Here is a 24,111-nt window from a genome sequence, read left to right as displayed (position 1 = left end):
CCTACTATAGTCCCTGAAGGTTTGCCTCTTTGAAGCCTTGATGCAGATAGATTCTCTTATTTTGTTTTTATTTTCTTAGAACTTAATGCATGCTATTCACCTCTCTCACACATCTGGTATATACTGTTATTACTTCTATGACATATACCTTCTCCTTCCCCATGCTGAGTCACTTTGTGTTGTTATGATGCCTTGTAAGTTATCGTGTGAGCGTGCGTGCCTGTGTGTGTGTGTGTGTGTGTGTGTGTGTGTGTGTGTGTGTGTTTGTGTTTGTGTGTGTGCGTGTGTCTAAGGGTATGTGCCCAGAAAGGCCAGAAGAGGCTGTCAGATCCCCTAGAGCTAGAAGTTACAAGTGATGGTGAGCTTCCATGTGTGCTGGGAAACAAACTCTGGTCCTCTACAAAAGCAGTAACCACTGAGCTATGTCTCTAGCTCCTTACATCTTAAATATAGTACAAATCACTTTTCTCCTTACCTTTTCCTATAGATTGTATTTTACAGGCATGTAGTTTTAACTTTTACCCCCTTCCATCTGTTGCAGCTGCTAGATCCACTGTGGACTATTGATTGGATGCCTTGTTATCATATCTACAAGGACCTATACAAATCCTGCCACTTCTAAAGCTACTTGTAATTTACCCCAGCCCATGCTTTTTCCCTGCTGTTGGTATTCAGAGTCTGTATCATCAGGACCATTAGATGCTGTCCCATATGATCTCATACTGTACTTTGACTGAAACTCTGACCTTGTCTCTTTATCCCCTCAGTTGGAGGACATCAGCATAGTCTAGCAAAGTTTTTGACAACATTGATGAATATTTTTGAATTCTCATTCTTTGACAGTCTAGTTGGCATTACAGCCTGAAGAAATTTAAGCAAATGGAATGTGAACTGGGTATGGTGAGTCTCCTGTACTCCCAGCAGTTGGATGGGAGGTTTAGGAGTTGAAGGCTAGTTTCAGTTATTTAGGAAATTGAGGGCCAGCCTTGGCTCTGTAAGACCCTGCCCTATCTCAAAAGGAAAAAGCAAGCCTATGGAATGTATTTGGTGGCTGTAACATACATTGTGATTTTCTTGTCATAGATTATAGTAATCTGGGCTCTGCTGGGACAAAGAAATAGTCACAGGAAGTTAAAGAAACTTGTATAAGCAAGAATATTAACTATGACATATAGGTAATAAGGTGGAAGAAAGAAGTATGGCGTAGAAGTTGCTCAGGACCTTTTTTTAGGTTCATTCAGCCCATTGATGACAGAGTTCAGTGTCTTGGCAGACTGAACCAGTTTGAAGCAAAACACTCTGGGGTATAGGTAGGTGAGGGATGAAAACTGGTGGGCTGTGACATGCTGGGTATTAGGTGGAGGTAGAAGGCTGTCAAGAGTGCGTGGGAGTTCTAGTTACAGAAAGGCAGGTCCTGATGGCACAGTCGACCTACATCCATGGCAGGTCCTATACGCCATGTTCTTCTAGCACGCCCACAAGTTCTGTGGTGACTGGTTTGTCTGTCTGCCCCAATGCTACCATTGTATTATGTTGCTACCATTGCCTCTCAAGGCCATCTTGGGTGTTGTCCTCTGCCTTCTTGCCCATTTTATTCTCGGGGCCCCTTATAGTTTCTCTTCTTGGAGAAGACTGAACATTCATTTACCATTTCCCTAGTATCTGCTACTAGTTCTTTCTAGTAGGACACATTTGCATGTGTTACTTTAGTCTTTTTAACTCTACACATTTTGCAATGACTTATCCCAGCTCCTTCTGCAGTCTTTTTGTGATCTCTGAGTTATCTCAGATCGGTCAAAAGACGTTTCTTGCTTTTAAAATGTTTACCATTTGAATAAGCTTTCTTCTCTATTCTCATTAGGTGCTATGAGCTAGAAATGTTTTCTTTCCTCCACCCCCTTTGCTTCCTTCTATTGTATTCTTTTTATACTTTATACCAAACTCTAGACATCATCTGGAGTTAACTGTATTGTATTATTAAAAAAACTGTTTTTACAAACTAAAGAATTCCTGGAAATTAGATTTGAACATGCTCTTAGCATGAAGAGATAGAAAACAACTCTTTGGGTATAGAATTCTTTGTGATAGGAACTGTTCTCATGTTTTCTTAGGTATTCACCTCAAAGGTGACCTTTTGCTGTGTGTTTAGGTCTGTGTCTGTTATTTTGAAGATGCTAAGAGTTTGCTTCTTTAGGTAACAGAGAAACTCATTTGGAAATTACTACTTTAAGACAGGCTTGGTTGAACTTTGATTTATTTGTATATAGTCTTTCTAATATAAACTGCTGAGAGTTTTACTTACATATTGGGCCTCTGGAAGATAGTTCAACAATATATATTAAAATATTGATTATGGCATCTCAAACTTTCTTATTGTAACTGTAAGGTTTTCAGAATAGAGTCATATATATGATCATATATTCAGATGAAACATATAAAGGTCTAGCAGATCAACTATGAAAGTGTAGATTTGCTGAACATACTTGTTTAAGGCTCCAGTTTCTTGATATTAACCATTTCATGGCAGAAAATGGAATCAGTAATTCGTTCCTTACTATTTTTTCTTTTTACTGAAAATTAACGAAAAAAGAACTCATTATTAAAATGTGTTTTGTTCATTGTTGTAAAGGAGTCAGTCGGGATAGGTAGGCCTCAGCCCTCACTCGGTACCTTTTACATTTTACAATGGGGTTTGCTTTTGTTTTTAGGTAAAGTCTGTGAAAACCGGGTCTGTATTCTGGACGATGTGCTGCTGCTTGTCGTATTTCTACATGGTAAGATCCGTGCATGCCTGGTGCATGCTCTAAGGGCCCTGGGCAGCACGATCTGCTCCTTTCTTCTAGCCCGCTATTTTCCACTGCTCTGTCTGGGGTTGGATTTGGACTCCGCTCAGTGTGTACTTTGCATTGCCATCTCCCTCTTTGTTCCCACCCTGGTGCTGGAGAGACATGCACATTGTTGACAAGGGCCGATGTTCAGCCCTCTCATGCAGTATTATTATACGCAAGTAAACCAGTAACATTAAACTTCTAAACAATTTTAACTTCTTAATGATGTCTAAAATTGAGTTTAAATGTATTTGTTTTTAATGGACAAGTAAATGTTTTCCTAGGTAGATTACCAACTAGAAAAGAATAAAAACTCTGTCAAATACACTGAACCATGGTTAGATGAAGTTAGCTTCTGTTTAACACTCAAGTAATTTAATTTTTTTTTCACTAAAAATGAGTTTTCCGTTGTTGGTGTTGACTGTTTAATTAATGATCACATAATTGTGAGTTGTAATATAGTACACATCATTTGTTCATCACTGAGTTGCCGAGGCCAGGGAAATAGCATTTGGGAAGGAGTCTTGGTGAGAAAGCCCTCCCAAAGGAGGATTACCTGAGAAAAGGGAGGATTCCTTAAAGTGATGAAAAACTTCTCTGGTATCTGAGCCAGAGAAAGGATTCAAACCCCAGAGTGAAAGGTAATGTAAAGGATGAGCAAGTCTGCTTTAAAACACTAGACTCGTGTTCAGATTGCTTTTAGTTTTTCTGTTTGTAAGTGGACAGAGATGAGGTGGCATATTGATCTGGCTGCACTTTCAGAATATCTGAACTCTTTAGAGTCATTACCTAAGCATTGCTCAAATTAGAACTTGCTGATGAGCTTTAATCCTGAAAGAGCTTCTTGTCTGTTTGAAGGATATGAAAAGTCAGTCTATTGTAGTAGTTGAGAATGAACACTGGCTTTTAAAAATATATAGACTTGAGTGCTTGTGATTATTCTGATTTTAAACATGTGAATACTTATAATAGATTATGAAGTCAATGACAAGGTCTCACTTGTAATCCAGCTTAAGGCTGCAGCCAACCAGCACTGTCAGGAATCCCACAGTGTGGCCAGGGGATGGAGTGCTTTTTTAGTTAAGTCATTGACCAGTGTCAGAATTCATCATTCTTAAGCTTGGTGTGAACTTTCTTTCAGTAAACAGATCATCCTAAAGAGCTGAAATAAAAACTTATTATTTTATTCTAAATTTATTATCTATGCTTATTTCCAGAACAGCCTATTTTCTGCCAGTGATGTTCTCAGCCTCCTATTAAATCAAATTTAACTTGAGCCAGTGAGTTTAGAAAAGCTTACTGGATTTATGGGATCTTGTTATTTTACTTTCTAATAATAAATAAGAGTTATGTTATATATTCATGCTATATATAGGAAAATTGCTAAAAATCCTAGTGTTTTATTTTCTCATGTTTAGGTAGTCATGACAATTGAGATGTACCTATTTTAGGAAGTGAGAGATAGAAGCCATGTGTCTGAGCCTCTCTTTTCCTATAGGTGTCTGCGTGGGGAGGTTATGTGTTTATCATCAACCTTATCCCTCTCCACGTGTTCGTGCTGCTCCTGATGCAGAGGTACAGCAAGAGAGTCTACATAGGTGAGTGCCCTGCCTCCATGCATTCACTCTTAGTACACAGACCTCATTTGGTCAGTATTGTCCATGGAAAGGTAGTAGTTTTTATGTTTAACTTGCCTTTTTGTGTTGACTGCATGAGACCCTGTCTGAAAAAAGCAAAAACAAGTAGAAAAGAGAGAAAGGAGGGTGAGATGGGGGATGGCCAGAAACAAGTCCCATATGTGAATATAACAGGTAAAAATAGTGAATTTGTGTGACTGATTCTGTATTACCTGTACTTATAGTGTGTTTTTTAATGAGCTGGGGAAGGAGCAATGGGTAGGAACATTATGTAGTAGGACGTTCCCTATAGGAATGTGGCTAGTTAATGAAGCTACAGAAGAGCACAGATGTAAAACCTGTACTGCTTTAACTCAAGAATTTCACTTACAGTAGAGTTAATGAGAACTTGGATATAAAATGTCAAGATTAAACATAGGGTGAAGGGTTGGTTTTTCTCAGTGATACACACCAGCTAAGACTTTTCAAAGTGACTTACAGTAATTATTTCTAGGGACTAGAGAGATGGCTCAGGGATTAAGAGCACTGACTACTCTTCCAGGGGACCTGGGTTTAATTCCCAGTACTCACATGGCAGTTCACAACTGTCTGTAATTTGAAGATTTGGCACCCTCACACAAACGTACATGCAGGTAAAACACCGATGCACATAAAATATAAATAAGTTATTTTTAAAAAGAATAATTTCTGTGCTACAGAGTTTTTAGTTGCTGTTGAAATTTTGAGGTAGAAATGTAAATTATTAAATAACACATTGGCTTTTTGAGGTACTTTGTTCTATAGGTAACAGGACATTGGTAAAGCTTATTAGAAGCCATGTGTGGTGGTACATGCTTGCAGTCTCAGTACTAAGAGGTAGGAGGGTAGCAAGTTCAAAGCCAGCCTTGACTATATAATAATTTTTTTGCTAATTTAAAAATAGCTTATATTATAATAAACAGCTCAGAGGATTACTAGCACTAATTACCCCATAGTTAAGGGCAGAGGATAGGCACACCATGGCATAGTGGTCAGTGGTTCTAACAGCTGACACTATATTCTGATTATCTAATAGGGTTAAGTTTTTACTACTATATAATATTTGGAATAATACTTTAATATTTGTAGTTCAACTTTCTGATTACATTTGTTTAAATTGTTTATTATCATAAGTAATTTTGGTGGTTTTTATCCAAGGTATTGGAGTTAATAAGATGTGTGAATTTATATTTGTGGAAGGTAAAGATTTACCAAGATAGGAGATTGCTTTTGCTTCCTAAATATATTATTTGCACAATTGGGTTGTTTATAAAAGCATAAAGTGATTTTGGTGCTTCCTAGATTGATCCTTTTAGCGATGATGATCCATATTTTAAGTTTTACCTTCATGATGGACAAACAGGGCCAGTGTGCTGAAAGAGTATTGCCTTGGCTTTTCATTTGCTTACAGGTCCTGTTGTACCATAAGCACTTTCCAGGGGAGAGCCAATGGGCACTCATTCAGGACATGTTTGAGGCTGCCTTTTCATAGGCTATGTTTTATTAAATAGATATTTTAGGGGCTGTTGGGGGTTCCTCAAGCATTACATAGTTGAATTTACAAAGAATAGTCCGAGTATCTTTTGTCTTAAGACTCAAAATATGTAAAGCAAGGCTCTTTCTTACTGTGATTTGACAGAAATCTTTGCTTGACCAAAAAAAGCCTTCTTCGATTAATAAAGACAAGTATTTTTTCATATCTATAAATAAAAGTGGAAAACTGACTTTGGTGCTGCCATAGGTGAGCCCAGTCATAGAATCACCCCTGTCAACATTGATCAGGAGCACTTCTGTGTAGTTAGGAGCCCTAACACAGGATGCTTACATCTGTTTACGAACTTGTGTTTTATTAAGAGTTGGTGTTTTACTCACTTAAAATCTAACACTTGGGAGGCCAAGGCAGGATTGTTTAGAGTTTGATATGAATCTTGCTCACACATAGTTTCAGGCTAGCCTTGGCTAAAGAATTGTGATCTTTTCTAAGCGAAAGTCCTAAATGATCTATAGTAGAATAAATTTGTAGCTTTATTTGAATCCTTTTAAATCTGTTATACTTCATTTGTAAATTATGTTTACTGATATTTGTTTGTTGTAGTTTTTGACACATTAGGTATAGTTAACTGCATATCTGCAGAAGTAATTTAGTCACAGTGAAAGTAGAATTAGTCAGGCATGGTAGGTGCACACATCTTTAATCTCAGCAATCTGGAGGCAGAGGCAGGCAGATCTCTGTGTCAAGGCCAACCTGGTCTACCTAGTGAGTTCCAGAACAGCCAGAGCTACATAGTGAGACTTTGACTCAAGAGAAAAGAAAAGTTGTATATATTTTATCTGTTCTCCTTTATAGTGTTCACCCACAGTGTGTTTATAATCGTCTTGTGCTCGCTGTTGTCTCATTAACACTTGTCAGAACTAAGGAATTGCTTCTGCAAGACAGAACTAGAGTTTTAAACTTATTTTTATTTTGTGCTTATTTATTTTGTTTTGTCTGCATGAATGTCTACACCGTGTACATATCTTAGTGCCTGCTGAGGTCAGAAGAAGGCATCAGATCCCCCTGAACTAAAATTAACAGACAGTTGTAAGCCACCGTGTGTGCTGGGAATTGAACTGAGGTCCTTTGGAAGATCAAGCCAGTACTCTTAACTGCTGAGCCATCTCTCTAGTCCAGAACTATAATTTTAAATCTGGGTGTATTTCTTCTAGATTCTTAGCCTTAATGTCCTATTAGGTAGTAGCAGAAGATCTTTTTTGCCATTTGAAAGTGTAAATGTCTCTGCTCAAGTATTTTGAATAAGTCATTCCATGCTGTTTTTACAAGTGTGGGGCTTGTAAAATGCCTGTTTCGATGACATGCTCTATCTAGTTGCTGTGAGCAACCAGTTCTCACATCTGTGCCTGTGAAGCTAATCAGATTTTCATGCTAGTCAGAAGTACTTGTTTTCTGTCCTTTGTTGCTGTGACTTCTTATCATTCTTTACCCTGAATATTTACCAAAATTCTCAGTGACTGAAGTGGTCACAAAGTAGCAAGGTGACTTTATTAAGTAAACTTTTCAACATTCGTACAAACTTTTAATAGTGTTTGTTAGCAATCAAGTAAAACTGATAGATTGTAAGGTCTTTCTCTCCTGTTTCTTGTCTAACAGAGGAGGGATGTTTTATTGAACATTCCCATTAAATACTGTCCAAGAGATTTGGTAACTCAGAAAGGCTGTTGGCACTTAATGGTGCGTTAATGTTTATGGGCTTTGTGTTCACAGACCATTCTCTTAAGTTTGCAGAAGGAAGAGTAGTAGTAGTAAGTTAGAACTCCAGAGAAGTGGGCTGAGGAAAAGTTCACAGGCACCGTGTGAGGACCTGACTGGACCCCATATGAGGCAGGCATGGCAACTCCATATGATTCAAGCACCGGGGCTTGCAGCAGCCAAGAGAGACCCTGTCTCAAGGAGGAAGGTTGTCCTTTGACCTCCACATCCGTGCTTTGTCACTCCAGAATGAAAGATGTCATAGAGTACTGCCAAGTTATAATGGCTCATCAATGAGGTACTGAAGTGAGAGAGAGGGAAGAGCTTCTCAACACTTAAGGAAGTGGAGTCCACCTTTACATTGGCCCCAGCTTCACGCTATGCCCCCTGGGAGTCAAGAATTTTGAGCAGAAACAAGAATAGGATTTCTGTAGATTTCTGTCTCTCATTAATCAGCATTTTCCTTGGATAAAAGTAAACTGTACATGTGAATAAGTCCAGTTATTTCAGGGGGCGTTTTTCTAATATACCAGAAGTGTGGTCGGCAGCAATGAATGCCAGGAACTGTGCTTCCACAGGATGGCAGTGTGGCAGCATTTCTATGATGTAATGATTGATTTACAGTATCACTGGGTTCTGCATTTCCTAGAGCTCTCTCCTTGGTGGAGTAGTATAAAGAGTTAAGAAGTAGGTTTAGTGTAGACGGGTAGAAAGTTGGATTACATGGAGTAGTGGTTTGGCGACAGTTCCTAGAGGGCTTGTAGGAAGAGTTGATACTATAATAGAGGTTTTTGTTACTGAGGTCCTGTAAGAACAGGGTACCTTTTATGCTGCTGTTCAAGCTCCTGCTTTCATAACCTCCCCTCCCACTGTCACACGGACTGGCTACATTGTTGTGACTCTTAGTGTTCATCTGACTAGATAGATAGGATTGATCTTAATAAGGTTTTCTGTTTTTAAAATGTCCTGATTATCATAGATAAAAAGTCTTTTTGAAAACATACCATTGGGTGCTGTTATATAGTCTGGAGAAAGACATGCTTTTATTTTTACAGTGGGTAGAGGTTGTGTTTATTCTTAATCTAGTTCTTAATCGAATTTATTCCTAATCTAATTTCTTCATGTCTTTCTACTCAAGTGAATCCAGTTTTACACTTTCTACATTTTAAAATGTAAATTTGTAAATGAGATTTCAAATAAGATATTAAGACGTGTGCTGTTTTACGAAATCAAAAAGCACAGTACCTTATATGAGGTAAATTTGTAATGTTTGGCACTGAATATAACTTGGTCAGCAGTCCCAAACTTGATTTGGTATAAGTGGTTTCCTGTGTATTGAAGGGGCTCTTGTGAGGTAAAATGTGTTTTTCTCTAGTTTGAGTGCTTTGTAGAACCAGTAATCCAAAACTATTAAAGCTTTGGCTGATCTTAATGTGTGAGTTCTAAATATTACTTAAGATTAATAAATGGACTTTTGAAGAAAAAAAAAGCTTTGGCTGGCATGGGTCTGGGTGTCTTAAATGGAACTCTGGGCCATTACAGTGTCCTAGTAGATTGGCTTCATTGGTTCAGGTGCATGAAGGAGGTTGATCAGTACAGGGGCTTTCAAAGCTTGTTATGTTAGTTTCTGTTACTTTGTTTGACATTAGCCAAGTAATAAGAACTCAACTTGCACTAGGCTTCTTTAATCTCTCTAGGTTATCTTCCCTAGAATTCATTTTTGGCATTAACTTGAACTCTATTACATTGGTTTCCATAGAGTTTGTGGTCTTGTTACTTGATTGCTTTGCCTGTTGTGTGGTCCTGAAGACTGAACCTAGACCCTTAGGCAGGTGAGGCAAGCGCTTCACCATGGAGCCACATCCCCAGCCCTGGGTGTTACCTTCTTACCAGTGAGATGGAAGTTGTGAAGTTGGTGTGAAGCGTAGTCTCTCTTTGCTCTTGGAAGAAGCTGTGTGATGGGGTGATCACATGCTTGGGCGGTTGCACAACTTGTGAACACATCAAGGGTCCCCAGGTTGTTCTTTGTAAGGTGGTTTTGCTGCCTTATTTTCTCCTTTAAAAAGTGAATTGCTTATTTTTTTAATTCAGTTTGTATTGTATATTATATTCAGTTTAAAGCCTGTCAGTTTTGCTGAATTCCATGTTTGTATTTCTAAGAAGCAGCCCTAGCCTGAGGTGACTACACTGTTTGCTGTGCACAAGCTTCACTAATGAAAGCTCATCACTCTTACAAGCTTTCCTTGTGCTGTGTCTGTGTTCATGTTTGAGGTTTGATTCTCAACTCCACACTTTAAAAGGCCTATTCATGATAGTGCATCTGGGGCTCTAATTTGGGGAGGGGATTACAGATCTTTACTAGCTCTTATTCTGTGGAACTGAAGTATTTGATTTTATAGACTTGGAGATCACATGCTAATCTTGTTCTCATTTTTTTTCCTCTCTCATTCTGCTTCTGACTCTGTGTCAGGGATTCAACACAGATTAATTAGTTAAAAAAAAAAAAAAACTTACTAGAAGATTGCTTGACCCCATAAGTGGATTCGAAATTGTGATAACTTAGATTTTACTTGACTGTTTCACAAAGGATCATACCACTGCGGTGTGAATCTGTCTGCGGAGTTCACTTTGGGTGGATGGCAGAGCTGTGTGTGGCCTTCCTTAGCTCTAAGTCTTTGGAAACTTGCCCCACAAGCTCTGGCCCTTTCTATTGTATTTATGAGCTCATCCTCCCAACATAGTAGTCATTCCCAGACAGCTTGGGAAGTAGTGTAACATTTGAACTAACAGTTCTCATTTTCCTCTATAAGTGGACTTCTCTTAAAAGCAAATAAATGTAACTGTTAGGCAAGGAGAAGCAAAGTGTGTGGGCTCCACTGTAGCACACGCTGTATAGTAGAGCAGGCAAAGGGCACAGAGTAACAACCTCTAGTCCAAATGTATGCCAGACTTCCCTTTCCATAGTGGTTTATTTGCCCCCAAACTGAACATCAAGTACATTTATGAAAGTGGTATAAGTAAAGTTTATGAATTGAATAATATTTTCACATCAGCTTATTTTAGATAGGCCTTTTATCTTCTGATGAAATTTTACTTTCAGTGATTTTAAATACTTCTCTCTAACCAGGTTGTCCAATTGTACTCTGTGTTCATGTGAGTGGAAAATCAGTCTTTGGCACAGATTGCCATTTCTCTTCAGCAGTTATGTACAGTAAAATCAGCATAAGCTGAGAAAGGGCACTGTGGAGAGCAAACAGGCTCTGTGTTAGACTCTAACCTCCATAACTGGGTTCTTTTCCTTCATGTAGAAAACAGGTTGAATATCCTTTTTAAACTTTTACTACTCTGTGCAAAGAGTAGGAGAACACTACAAAGAAGATATATTACTCAGCAGTGCTGAGAGTAGCAGGTACTCTCGTAAGTTATGGATGGTGCGGGGTGACTGTGAGGCCATGGCTATTTTGGACTAGTACCCACAGCAGGATATTTATTCAGTGCAGGTGCAGTTGCATAGTTTCTTGGCTTCTATCAGTAATTACTAATGGTGGATTTTTAAGAACTTGGTACCATTTGCTAGAAAGGAAGGTAGCACAAGTCTCTGAAACTATATATAAGTGAAGTCTACAAAGAACAGTTAAAGTAATACTTTTTAAAATATATAGAAATATTTATAATCTATAATGTGGCTAACATTCACACATTAAGTCAATCACTTCAAGATTCTGTTGTTAATTAAGTTCTGTTAAAAGGTTTCTAAACGTAAGATTTATAAATATATTTATGTGTTGAATACTTAATGGCCGTAGTAAATTACCCTTGTTTCCTGTTTTGTTTTATAGCCTATAGCACTTTCTACATTGTGGGTTTAATATTATCCATGCAGATACCTTTTGTGGGATTCCAACCGATCAGAACAAGTGAGCACATGGCAGCTGCAGGTATGGAAAATAGTGTTTGAAGTTGAAATAAAAGGACATTGTAAAATGTTTTATCTACTTTTAAAATATGTGTGACTTTAATCGTTTTGCTCCTGTTAATACTAAAATGAGTTTTCCAGCTCTTCATTATAGTATGACATATCAGGGATTTCAATAATGTTAACTGTTGTACTTTGCTTTCTATTGCTGTGGCATTGTCTGTAAGAGACAAAGCATGGCTCCAGATTATTTTTTAAGACCTATGTGGGGAGGAAAGGATTCATTTGGCTTAACTGTCCTCCTCACAGTCCATCACTGAGGGAAATCAGGGCAGAAACTCAAGGCAGTAACATGAAGCCGAGGCCAATGGAGGGGTGCTGCTCACTGGCTTGCTCCCCATGCTTTCTTATAGACCCCAGAAACTACCAGCCCAGGAGTGCCACCGTCCAGAGTGAACTGGGCCCTCCCACATTAACCATTAATCAAGGCAATATACACTCTTGCCAATGGGCCAATCTCATGGAGTCATCTTATCACTTGTGCTTTCCCCTTCTTGGATAGCTCTAGCTCTGTCACGCTGACAAAAAACTAGCTAGCACATCAGCACAGAAATAGCTGTAATGTTTTAAATCTACAGTGATGAATGGCAGTGTCAGCATACACAGTTGGCTGCTTTCCTTGCTTTGTACATGTATAGGGATTCTGACCACTTTGGAAAAAATGTGTGATAGGATTTTTTTTCACATGCATTAATTGCAGGTTAACTGTCAATTGACACAGGGAATGTTGCCTAGATAAAATAACTAGTCCCTGGTGTGAAGGATAAAGGGGGTTCTAAGCTTTTTCAGGTGAAAGTATTGAAATGGTTTTGGGGAAATGCTATGTTGGTATTCACACAAGCCTTCTCTTTAATTAGGTGTCTTTGCGCTGCTGCAAGCTTACGCTTTTTTACAGTATCTGAGAGACCGGTTGACAAAGCAGGAGTTTCAGACCCTTTTCTTTTTGGGTGTCTCACTAGCTGCAGGTGCTGTGTTCCTTAGTGTCATCTATCTGACATACACAGGTAGGTGGCATTGCCTATAAGAGGCAAATCATGGCTCTAGATTATTTTTTAATAGTCTTTAACAGTCTTTCACAAGACTGTTCAAGTCCTTCTTGAACTCTCCATTTATCGTAGTATCAAATACTGTACACTGACAAGTAATTATCAAAAGTTCTAAGCCTGAATAGCATATTACAAATTGCAATTTAAAAAAAAAAAAAGCCATTATTTCTGACTTTAGAAATAACTAGCTTATCTTAATTTTACTGCTTTTCAGGCCCTTGTAAATCTGCAAACATCCTTCCCTTCCTGATTAAAGAGCCAAAACTATTGAAAGCTCACCGTTTGTGATAAGCTATTGTGTGCTTACCTTTTCTTGTGTGTTTTCTCTTCCTCTTACCATGAAGACTGTTGGCCACATCATTTCAGCATGCTTTGGATCTAAATTAATCCCTAACCCTGAGCTTATAAGTATTAAACAATAGGTCCAGTTTTCTGGGGTTGCAGGTAGGGGTGGGGTCCACATTCTATCTGCGCAGCTAATGAACAGGCCCAGCACAGGGATGAATGAAGATATGACTGCAGTCAAAAACTAGGTGTTCGAAAATAAAACCAACATTATTTGAATATTGGTTCAAATTATCTGTAATTAATAGTATCAAAGCTATGAAAAGGATAAAATTAGGTTGGTGTAATGGCTCAGCTGGTAAAGGTACTTGCTGTGTAAGCCTGGTGACCTGAATGTGGTCCCTGGAACCCAAGCCAACGTAGAAGAGGAAAATCAACACCACAGAATTGTCCTGACTGCCACATATGCTCCATAGCATGCATGTAAAATACACACACACACACTGATAACAACAACAATAAATAAATAGTTATTTTTGTGGTATGTACCCAACACACATACACACACAAATAACAATAATAAATAATGTAGTACATGTAATATCTAATGCCTTTATTAAATATCAATAAATTAAATTAATATAATAATGTATAATAAAATATTAAAATTATTCTAGAAAGTGCCCGGCACACAGCAGTTATAATAACTGTCATTATGTCCTTTATTTTGTGTGTATGGATGTTTTGCCTACATGTATATCTGTACTGTGTGTATGCTTAGTGCTCACAGACATCAGAATAAGATTGTTGGACTCCTTAGAACGAGAGCTACAGATAGTTGTAAGCTACCATATGGGTACTGGAATTTAAACCCAGGTCCTCTGGAAGAATAGCCAGTGCTCTTAAAACCACTGAATCTTTTCTCCAGTCCCTAATGTATACAAAATAAAGCTAAGCATGGTAGCATAGTGTATTCCCAGCATTTGAGGGGTTGAGGTAGGAGGGTTGCTGAAAATTTGAGGCAAGCTGTGGGCAGGAGACCTTATCTCAACACCGCTACCCCTAGAGAGAAAGAGAAAGAATTTACAAAATACTAAAAGGGAAAAAGGCAGGTAATTTCCTCGTTTTTTGTTTTTTGTTTTTTTTCCACCCTCCAGGTTACATTGCACCATGGAGTGGCAGGTTTTACTCATTATGGGATACTGGGTAAGTTTAAATATGCTATTTTGGCCTCCTATTCAAATAGCCTTTCTCCCTGTGTTCCTATATTGTGAGCATTTCAGTCACTCCTTAAGCAACATTAAATACCCAGGCTAAGCTGTTTGAAGGGAGTGCACCATTCTTTTAAGATATAAGTTCTATATTCCTGTTTTACAGAGCCAACTCATTGTTTCGTCAGAGCAGAAGCATTTGTATAATTTCAGGATGGGTTTTTAAAACAAAACTAATGAATGTAAAATTTACGTCTTAAGTTTTATTAAGGACAAGGTACTCTATTACAGATTTATGTGGCTTAGGTCTCTTAATTTAAGCTCCTGCTTAAAAATTCTGAAATACACTGAGTATCTGGTACATTTTTTAAGAATGCTATATAAAAGGAACTAATTTTAAAACTTAGGTTTTGAATTAGACCAAGTTTCATTTCAGTGAAACTTTTTGTCTTTAAAATGATGAGCTAGTGCCGAGATGATGTCACTGTTTGTATGGTTGCTTTCTAAATGATCCAATAAAATCCTACCACCTTTTATTATTGATCAGGTGTCCTGATAGGACACCAAAGGGCTCCTGTGCGAGTGTAATGACAGAGCATAAACTGTGTTTTTGTGGCTAAAGCATATGCTGATTTTTAATCTGTGTGTGGATCTGGAGGACTGGAAGGAATCAGTTAACAGAAGATTGTTTGGATTAAGTGAATTTCAAAGTTGATGTTTTACTTATGCTTTTAAAGTAATTTTGATCACTTTGGAATTGCAGAGTGCAGGAAACCGTCTGCTCTCCATTCATGCCAGCCCACTGGGAAAGCAGTAGAATGAAGGGGTTTTGCCTGTCATGTTTCTGCCACCAGAAAGAGATGGAGAAAGTTATTGATGTAGATGTAGGCAATAGAGCTGAACTACAGACACCTATTGAGCAAGAATTAGAAACCAGAGCGTATAATTTTATGAGCTTTGGATAGCTCCACGTTAAGGGAGCATATTACTTTCATTTGACCAATGTATACCAAATAGCTATGTCACTAGCTATGTCAGTTAAAATAAGTTTAAATAAGTTGAGAGAAAGTGATGTCAGTAATCAGAAATTTTCTTCATCTAAAAGAAACTCCTGCTTTATCCTTTGATTGTAAATAATAATGAACTTTTTTAATGTCAGGTATGCAAAAATACACATTCCAATTATTGCATCAGTGTCTGAGCATCAGCCTACGACTTGGGTGTCTTTCTTCTTTGATCTACATATTCTTGTATGTACCTTCCCAGCAGGCCTATGGTTCTGCATCAAAAATATCAACGATGAAAGAGTATTTGGTAAGATAATTAATTAAATCTTTGATTCAGAATAATTATTTCTTTCCCATTTTGAGATTACCTCACTTTAATGTTTTGTTTTTCTTATATGCTATGTTCAAAAAACCTTTTTCTTCTGTTTTACAAAGGTGCTTAGACAAGAAAATTTAGTTGAATTTTCGGTGTATGCAAATTCTAATTATGACTTTTTAAATGTAGACCTGGCATGTTAACTTTACATCCAACCCATTACCCACATGAATATTTTCAGTAGCTTCAGATGATATAGGAGTCAGATTCCTCATTGGTTTTTCTGCAGTTCCTAGCCTTTAGGATACGAGGCTTTCAATACCTTCTTTAGACCTCTGGCTAGGGGAGCCTGATTGTCATTTCAAGTGTTACCTGACAGATGTCCATCTATTGTGTTCTTATCCATGTTTGCTTTAAAGAAAGCTTTACACCAGATATGAGTGCTGGCTTTCTGAAGCTATTTCTGGTTTCATAAACTTAATGTCCCTAATGATGTAATTCATAATTTATTTGTCACCTGTCAGCTATGGATTTTATAATGTATAATGCTATTCACAAAAAAGAATTACATTTAATTTCCCATTCTGTTGATAGTTTTTACTTATCTAGTCAACACTGCTTATTTTTAAATAGGACTATTTGGTCAGTATTAACCATTTAGAAACAATTGCTTTGTGAGATGCCTACCTCCAAATGTGTTCTGTACTGTAGTATTTAACATGTAGTTTCCTGTGAGCATTTTCCCCTCAGTATTGAAAGAGAACCTGTCGTTGCAGTTGCTCTGTATGCGATCAGTGCTGTCTACTTTGCTGGAGTGATGGTGCGGCTGATGCTGACTCTGACCCCAGTCGTCTGCATGCTGTCTGCAATTGCCTTCTCCAATGTGTTTGAGCACTATTTGGGGGATGACATGAAAAGGGAAAATCCACCTGTGGAGGATAGCAGTGATGAGGATGACAAAAGAAACCCAGGCAACTTATATGACAAGGTGAGGGGGTATGCTGTCTCTGTCTTCCCAGCACCAGAAGAGTTTCCAGATGTAGAAGTGTGCTGAAATTAGGACATGGATGAGTTATGCCTCCCTATAGTTTCTCTCCATTGCTTGTTTCAAAAATCCTAGTTGGTCTCTGAGCTCAAAGTAAACAGAATGGATTTGAGGAAGGAATTGTTAACTTCTTTTTGGCCAGTTGTTACCTAAGCACTTAGGTATGTTATTACCTTTCCATTGTTGAGAACACAACTCTGATGAATTACATCAGATTTAACATGTCGATCAGAACTTGCACTTGTCCTCAGTCTGTATTTGGTGTGGCCTTGTGTGATGCTCCTGATTTCAGATCAGCTCCTGATTTAACTGTTATTTTCTGATTCACACTGACTTTAAAGATAACTTTGAATTATAAAACGAGAGCAAATCTCCTCATAACTCATAGAAGAATATCTGACTACATCCCTTCTGACCCATGGAATTATTTGATAGGTTAATATTCTCCCTACTTTTCCCCTTGATTATGTTAATGAGCCAAGTATAATGGCAGAGGTTTCTAACTGTTTGCTCTGTGTCTTTAGGCAGGTAAAGTGAGAAAGCACGTAACAGAGCAAGAGAAAACTGAGGAGGGCTTAGGCCCCAACATCAAAAGCATTGTGACCATGCTGATGTTGATGCTCTTGATGATGTTCGCTGTCCATTGCACGTGGGTCACGAGCAACGCCTATTCTAGTCCAAGTGTGGTCCTCGCCTCCTACAATCATGACGGGTAAGAAAACAACTTGACTATAAAGGTTTTATACCTGTTACTTTTATTTTACTTCAAAAAAATGTGAAACTTTGTTTCTGAGTCTCTTTTTTAAGGTATAGTAGAGTTGTAACCCAGGGCTTCCCACATGCAACCCCAGCCCCTAAGTTTACTCACTTTGTCTATTGGTATGGCCTTTCTCCATTCTTTGGGTGGTAGCAACTTTATTTTGTGCTCTTTTCCAAAATTGACCTGCATATGCAACTCTGTAAACATAGTGGACACTGCCTAATCATTAGTGTGATACTTGGCAGAAATGCAAATTACTGAGCCCACCCTAAGCCTGCCTGAGAGAGCTGGGGGCAGGACCCAGCCAGCTGTGGTTTAACAAGCCCTGATGATTGCAGTGCACCTAGATTTTGACAGCTGCCTGTTAGAGTGCCACATCTCACTCTTCTGCTTCACATGAGCATCAAGTACCAGGCCTTATCCCAGAGTTAGTTCATTAGGATCTGATTTTATTTATTTTTTTTTTTTTTCCTTTAACAAGACAGGTAATTTGTTTGCACACTGGTTTGGGAAACACTAGAGTAAGACACAGCTCTTCCTCTTTTTTTTTTTTTTTTTTTTTCCTTATAGGTAGAGGTTGGCTACCATATTTAAAGTAAAAATTTTCACTGATTAAACACCTCAAATTTTTAAGCTATCTCCTTCACACTTAAAGACCTCATTTAAAATAATACTGTGTTGGCTTGTTGTTTTGTTTTGTTTAGCACCAGAAATATCTTAGATGATTTTAGAGAAGCATACTTTTGGCTAAGACAAAATACGGATGAGCATGCCCGGGTCATGTCCTGGTGGGACTATGGCTACCAGATTGCTGGGATGGCCAACAGGACTACTCTGGTGGACAACAACACCTGGAATAACAGCCACATTGCACTGGTGAGCACTTGGCTTTGCTGTTGTCTTTAAAGAAGAAAGTAGTTCACACTACTTAGCATTAGACTCCACTCACAGTTAAACAGAAAAGGCAGAGGTTAGGGTTCTTGACTGCCCGCCTGCCTGCTCTTGTTTTATGAGTAGTTATCTATTCAGGATTGCAGGCTTATGTCTGGTAGCTTTGGTAGCTAGCGTACTAGACCTAGGCAAGATCTGAAATTTAAAACACTTGATGTATAGTTTTTCAATGCAAATTTAAGAAAACAAGAATTTTATGATGTTCAAGTCATACAGATCTGCAAATTATATATTCACTCTATTAAATGGTGAATCTCTAAATTATTCCCTCTGTACTTTGGAGTCTGAGTAGATAAACGGGTCTTAAGTAAATGGATTCAGTTTCCATGAGTGTTGTGCTGATTACCAGGTGTCTGCTGGCTCAGAAGAGTCTGCTATGGAAACCATGGACCAGGCTCAGCCTGGGGTTGGAGAAAACTATCTCTTTAAAAGCTTGCCTGTTTTCATTTCAAAATGTTAATGTCCTAGAACTTAGTAAATATATTCAGATTTTTGACACTTCTGCTATAAAATGGTTATTGTAGTTAGAATGTTAGTGAATTCCTCTAAGTTTCTACATTCATAGAAAATAATTTTGACCCAAAATTCATTTATATCAAATTCAATGAATTCTATGTTCTAGAAAAAGAATGTACATTTTTATTTTATCTTACAGGTGGGGAAAGCTATGTCTTCTAATGAAACAGCCGCATATAAAATCATGAGGTCTCTTGATGTTGATTATGTGTTGGTTATTTTTGGAGGAGTTATTGGCTATTCTGGTGATGATATCAACAAGTTCCTCTGGATGGTTCGGATAGCTGAAGGGGAGCATCCAAAAGACATTCGGGTAAGGGGCACGCTGGGTGTGTTGTGCTCACATTTGCCGATTAGCAGTCTTTGCTTTTTTTCCTCTTCTCACTGTGTAGCTCTGGCTAGCCTGGAACACAGAGGCCCCGAGTCACCATGCCCAGTGGCTGCATTGTTTCGTCACCCACCCTCCATTCTACCACCTTACTCTATTACAATACTAAACAGCTTTCCTAGGCTGGGCAGCCTCGTGTGCCCTATAACAGCACATGTGTGAAAGTGCTACCCTAAACAACACGAGGATGTAGGAGGTAGCGCAGTCTAGACTCATGTTTATGTGCTCTGATGTTCCCAAGTGAAGATGTTGCTTTAATGATGCTTGTCTCAGGACACATCCTCATGATGGGACCTCCATCCTACCCTTAACGGGTCTTCTGGCTTTTTCTTCTAGCCTCTTGTTCCCACCCTTTGTTTATATTTCCATTCTGCTCCACTACTATCCTTAATATTAATAAATCAGAAAGAGACCAATAATCTAGAAACTACTGTCTTTGCCTTGGTCCCATGTCTTTTTCCATGTAGAATGACATTCATTGATCATGTCACTTAGTACTTTAAAAGCCTTTAACAGGTAGGAGAACAGCCTTGAAGCCCAACAGATATGTGTGAGAACTAAAGCTGCCAGCTAGGTGTTCCAAGCAAGCTATTTTATGGCAGTCAACATAAATGCTTTGGGCACTGGGTGTTTTTCTAGGATCTAGAATTAGTATGGTTGTCTAAGGTAAGACTCAGGTTATCACTGCTGAGTGTTGGCGATTACATATGTGATGGTAATGTAGTTAAAGCCTCGTGTTAGTATATCTCTTGGTAAAGCACTGGTAAAAAGTCCAAACCCTTGCCTGGAGTGAAAGCTCTTTATACCTAGGCTCCCTTTCCTGGTCTCTTGGCCAGATTTGTGCCACTGCCAGTCTCTGAAACTTGCCTATGGTTTCTTTCCTTGGCCCATCTGACACGTTTTTAATATTGTGTCTTGGAATGCCTCTCCTTCCACACACTTGTCACCTCCTCTCCAAAGCACTTTTTGGATACACCCATGTTTCTATTTGTCCTCCAGGAAATTGCTTTGTAGTCAGTTTTTTTTTTGTTTTTTTTTTTTTTTTTTTTTTTGTCTCCCATCTTCTGAGGACAGGTAACTAGCATAGTGCTTATGTGAGGAAGGCACAGAAGATGGGAGGAGAGAAATAGACAAGGGTGAAGCACAGTCCCAGTTGTCCTGCTCAGGTGAAAGTGCTGTGACCTTTTTCCTTAGCTGTAACTAACAAACATTATTTCCTTATATTAGATTAATCTGAAATTTTATTCTCCTAAAACATGATTTTAGTTTGTGAACTACTTGGTGCCATTAGAGGTTGTAACATGATTTATACTTTGAATACACACAACACACACAAATACAAATTCCTATGCTTTTTAAAGAAATGTGTTACTTTTAAACTTTTTAAGTAGTAATACAAAATATGGAAAAAACTAGTTTATCCCTCACAAGAAAAGAACACATACATTCCTTATGTAGATAGTATCTGCATATCATGTACTTGCAAACTGCTGAGGGAATAGAATAGTGCTCTCACCATAGGAAAGGGAGTACTATGTGCTGGGAGAGGCACACACTTCTGTTAACTGAAGTCCCTGGTCATTCCTAATACTATTTTGTGACTGTGGTTCTAAGTTAAGCAACTAACTAGAAATGAGGTGTATACACTGTTTACTTCCATAGAAGTAAGGTCCATTTGGACCTTAGGAATCTGTTAAACTCTGGCTATCATCTTCATTTATGGTTACCCCATACAGTGTCCATTATGTGTGCTTGTTTACCTTGCTTAGTTAACCTGTCTCTATGATGAGCACTTATGTCTCTGTGGCATGATTTTGTGCGTTCATTATTTGAATCACATACAAGTATCTATGGAACATAGCCTGTAAAAGGAATGTGGTATTAGAAATTACATTTTTACTATCTAAAGTTATACTTCTAAAACAGTAATGATCTGTCCCTTGTAGGGAGGCTAATTTATAAATTAACCTGATAAAAATTAATACAAAGATAGTGCTCTTTATATTCCTTCTAGTTTCTGAACATTCTCCTCTCCAACTAAAGGATTTTGGACTTGATAGGGAAAGTTGAGGGCAAACTCCGAAAAGCGGTGGTGAGGGCAGTTGCTGGGAGCTAATGGTGCCTGGTGTTAAAGCATGGAGTTGGTCTCGCTCTTTTTAACTGTGCAGCTGGAAATCTGACGGTTAATTCTGGGGCTGGAGGATTAAAAAGAGTTTAATTTCATGATGCTGTCTGCAGAGCTATGGCCTGTAGCTGTGGATGTGCTAAGCTGGCCTGACATTCGACTTGTTTCTTTCCGTAGGAAGGTGACTATTTCACCCAGCAGGGAGAATTCCGAGTAGACAAAGCTGGATCTCCTACTCTGTTAAATTGCCTTATGTATAAAATGTCATACTACAGATTTGGAGAAATGCAGGTTGGTTCAATCAGTTCTTTAATCTTTATTCAAATAGGGAGGCACCTTGTAAGTTCTTTTAAAAAACAAAACAAAATAGAGTTATGGTATCTTAATTGTACTGTGGAAATGTGCAAGGCTTCTTTCCCATTATATTTATATTTCAAACCCCTGTTATTCTTGCCTCAGCCTTCTGAGTGCTGGTGTTATAGGCATGTGTTTCCATGCCTAGCTCAATTTCTGAATTTATTGTGACATGTTTTAAAATATTAGACCAATGACTTTTCTAATGTACAAATAATGGAGGGGTAGACTGGTGACTTGGCTTTTGATGGAAACAAAGTAGTTCTCTGACATTAAAAATTTCTTTTTCACTAAAAGCAATTAACAGCAGAGGTGTATTCTTCATCTGGCCTCACTCCTACATAAAGGCACAAATTAAATGCTCTTTTACTGAAGATAACTCTAAACACTTCAGTCCAGAGAGAACATCAAAGCAGTCTGCAAGCAGACCTTACACACTCCCTCAGCCTTCCCACAGGCACCGCCATCACTTCCCCTCTGTGGAGACCTCAGCCTTCTTGTCTCTCCAGTAACTTAACCATTCTTGATTGAGCATGGTCTGTGAGGTGCAACTCGAAGCCATTGCTCTGCGTCACTCTTCATTGAGGTCTCTCCTGTTCTGTCTTGCATGTATTGGTAAACGTGGTTTTGCTGTTGTTATTCTGTCTTTTGTTGTGGGGATCCATCCATCCCAGCCTAAGAAGTCCTGGTGTTAGAGAAAAAGGAAAAAAAGTATCCCCTAACTGTTCCTAATCAGTTTTTATAGCCTACAAAGCCAAGTTGGTAGTATGATTTCAAGCTGTCAGTAAAAATGAATTCCACAGTGCTTGCTTGTCAGCTTGGTACCTTAAAAATCAGAGGAATCATCTGTTTACTTTTCTACCAGGGATGTTTACTCTAACCTGAAAGGGTCTGTCTGAACCTCAGAATGTGAAACAGATTTATTCCATTTGTAAAATACAGTTTTGGTAGCTCGTATGATCTAGAAGAGTTTATACTGATTTTATACTGAGTTTATTACTGATTTCTGTGTTGCTCTAGGGTAGGAGGGTGTTTGGGATCACTCTGTAGGTGGTTTTAAAAGCAAAACACCATGCCCACTTTTGTTCTTGCTTTTTTTAAAGACCATTTGCCTGGGATCCAAATTCCTGCTAAGAAGTACCTGGTTATAAAAGGTACTCCAGAAAATAGTTGTTCTGGTATAAATGAAAAGTTCTCTGGATGGAGGAGGTTTTCTCCTTCTTAAGTTTTATGAATAATTGAAGGTCTATTGGTCTTATCCCTTAGGAAGCATGCATGTTGGGGCAGGAAATACAATTTTTCTGTTGTATAGGCAAGCAAAAACATCCGTATTGCTTTGTAGGCTGGTTTTATACTGCTTATAAAAGAGATATTTTTGTTTTGTTTTGTTTTGTTTCTGCATGAACTTGATCTACTTAAAAGTGTGTCCATTGCTCTTTTATTTCTCATAGTCTCCCCATAGCTCAGCTGGCTTAGCTTCCTTTGGACTTGAGGACATCAGAGCATTGTTTACATGGGCATTTCTTTTATTTAAAGAGACGGCGGCATTTAGACAGAGTCAGTCCAGTGCATGAGAGCTGAATGACGACCATGTGGCATAATGAAACAGATAGTCATTGTGAGGCTCTGAGGTGAAAGGAAGCACCTTCTCCCTGTCCCTCTGTCCCTGAACCACACTTACATTGCTCATCTATTTTTAAGGACTCTGAAACATACTCTGATGTGTCTAGTTTTCTTGATGATTTCTTCCTATCTGGGTATTGAGACCTGTTACAATGCATTCTTCCATTCTGTTTCTGATTTAAGGAAGAAAGTCATTGCCCTTTGACAGCAGTTGCTACTTTGTAATGCTAAATGTTTTCCAATATGGCTGACATTAGGTTCTGATGTTTCTTTTGCAGCTAGATTTTCGCACACCCCCAGGTTTTGACCGAACGCGTAATGCCGAGATTGGAAATAAGGACATTAAATTCAAGCATTTGGAGGAAGCCTTTACATCAGAGCACTGGCTTGTCAGGATATATAAAGTGAAAGCTCCCAACAACAGGGAGACACTAGGTCACAAGCCTCGAGTCACCAATATTATCCCCAAACAGAAATATTTGTCAAAGAAGGTGGGTGCCCGGTGAAGTCATCTTGCTAAAAGGATAGCTCAGGCTTAGTGGTCCAGTAGTGGTTTGGAAAATGCTGAAAACTGCTAAGAAACATTACTGCTTGTACAAGGTACAAGGGCTACAGGAATCCTTCTCACAGTGAGCACTTTAGCAACCTCGAGCCACAACTTTCCTGCTGTTGAACACAATGGAAGTTTTTCTAGGGGCATTCTTACTTCAGTCTGTGCTGTGACCATCAGTGGGATGTCTCTGAATGGTCTGTGCCATTAATTGTCCTATCTGCACGA

The 24,111-nt window shown here is 38.5% G+C and overlaps 1 protein-coding gene across 1 annotated transcript in view; it reads left to right on the top strand.

Moving 5' to 3' along the window:
* The window catches only part of Stt3b (STT3 oligosaccharyltransferase complex catalytic subunit B), a 67,636-nt gene that overhangs the window by 40,113 nt on the left and 3,412 nt on the right, over nt 1–24,111 (top strand). Inside the window, exons 4-15 of the mRNA XM_055601674.1 lie at nt 2,709–2,774; nt 4,327–4,426; nt 11,570–11,668; nt 12,564–12,710; nt 14,195–14,243; nt 15,408–15,562; nt 16,348–16,559; nt 17,141–17,328; nt 18,081–18,252; nt 18,983–19,156; nt 21,534–21,647; nt 23,612–23,824. Of these exons, the coding sequence (XP_055457649.1) occupies nt 2,709–2,774; nt 4,327–4,426; nt 11,570–11,668; nt 12,564–12,710; nt 14,195–14,243; nt 15,408–15,562; nt 16,348–16,559; nt 17,141–17,328; nt 18,081–18,252; nt 18,983–19,156; nt 21,534–21,647; nt 23,612–23,824 (1,689 nt within the window). The remainder of the gene's footprint in view (nt 1–2,708; nt 2,775–4,326; nt 4,427–11,569; nt 11,669–12,563; nt 12,711–14,194; nt 14,244–15,407; nt 15,563–16,347; nt 16,560–17,140; nt 17,329–18,080; nt 18,253–18,982; nt 19,157–21,533; nt 21,648–23,611; nt 23,825–24,111) is intronic.

This window comes from Psammomys obesus, unplaced genomic scaffold, assembly GCF_907164565.1.
Source record: "Psammomys obesus unplaced genomic scaffold, mPsaObe1.curated_primary_1811, whole genome shotgun sequence".
NCBI lineage: Eukaryota > Metazoa > Chordata > Mammalia > Rodentia > Muridae > Psammomys > Psammomys obesus.
This window is presented reverse-complemented; position numbering and strand designations above follow the sequence as displayed.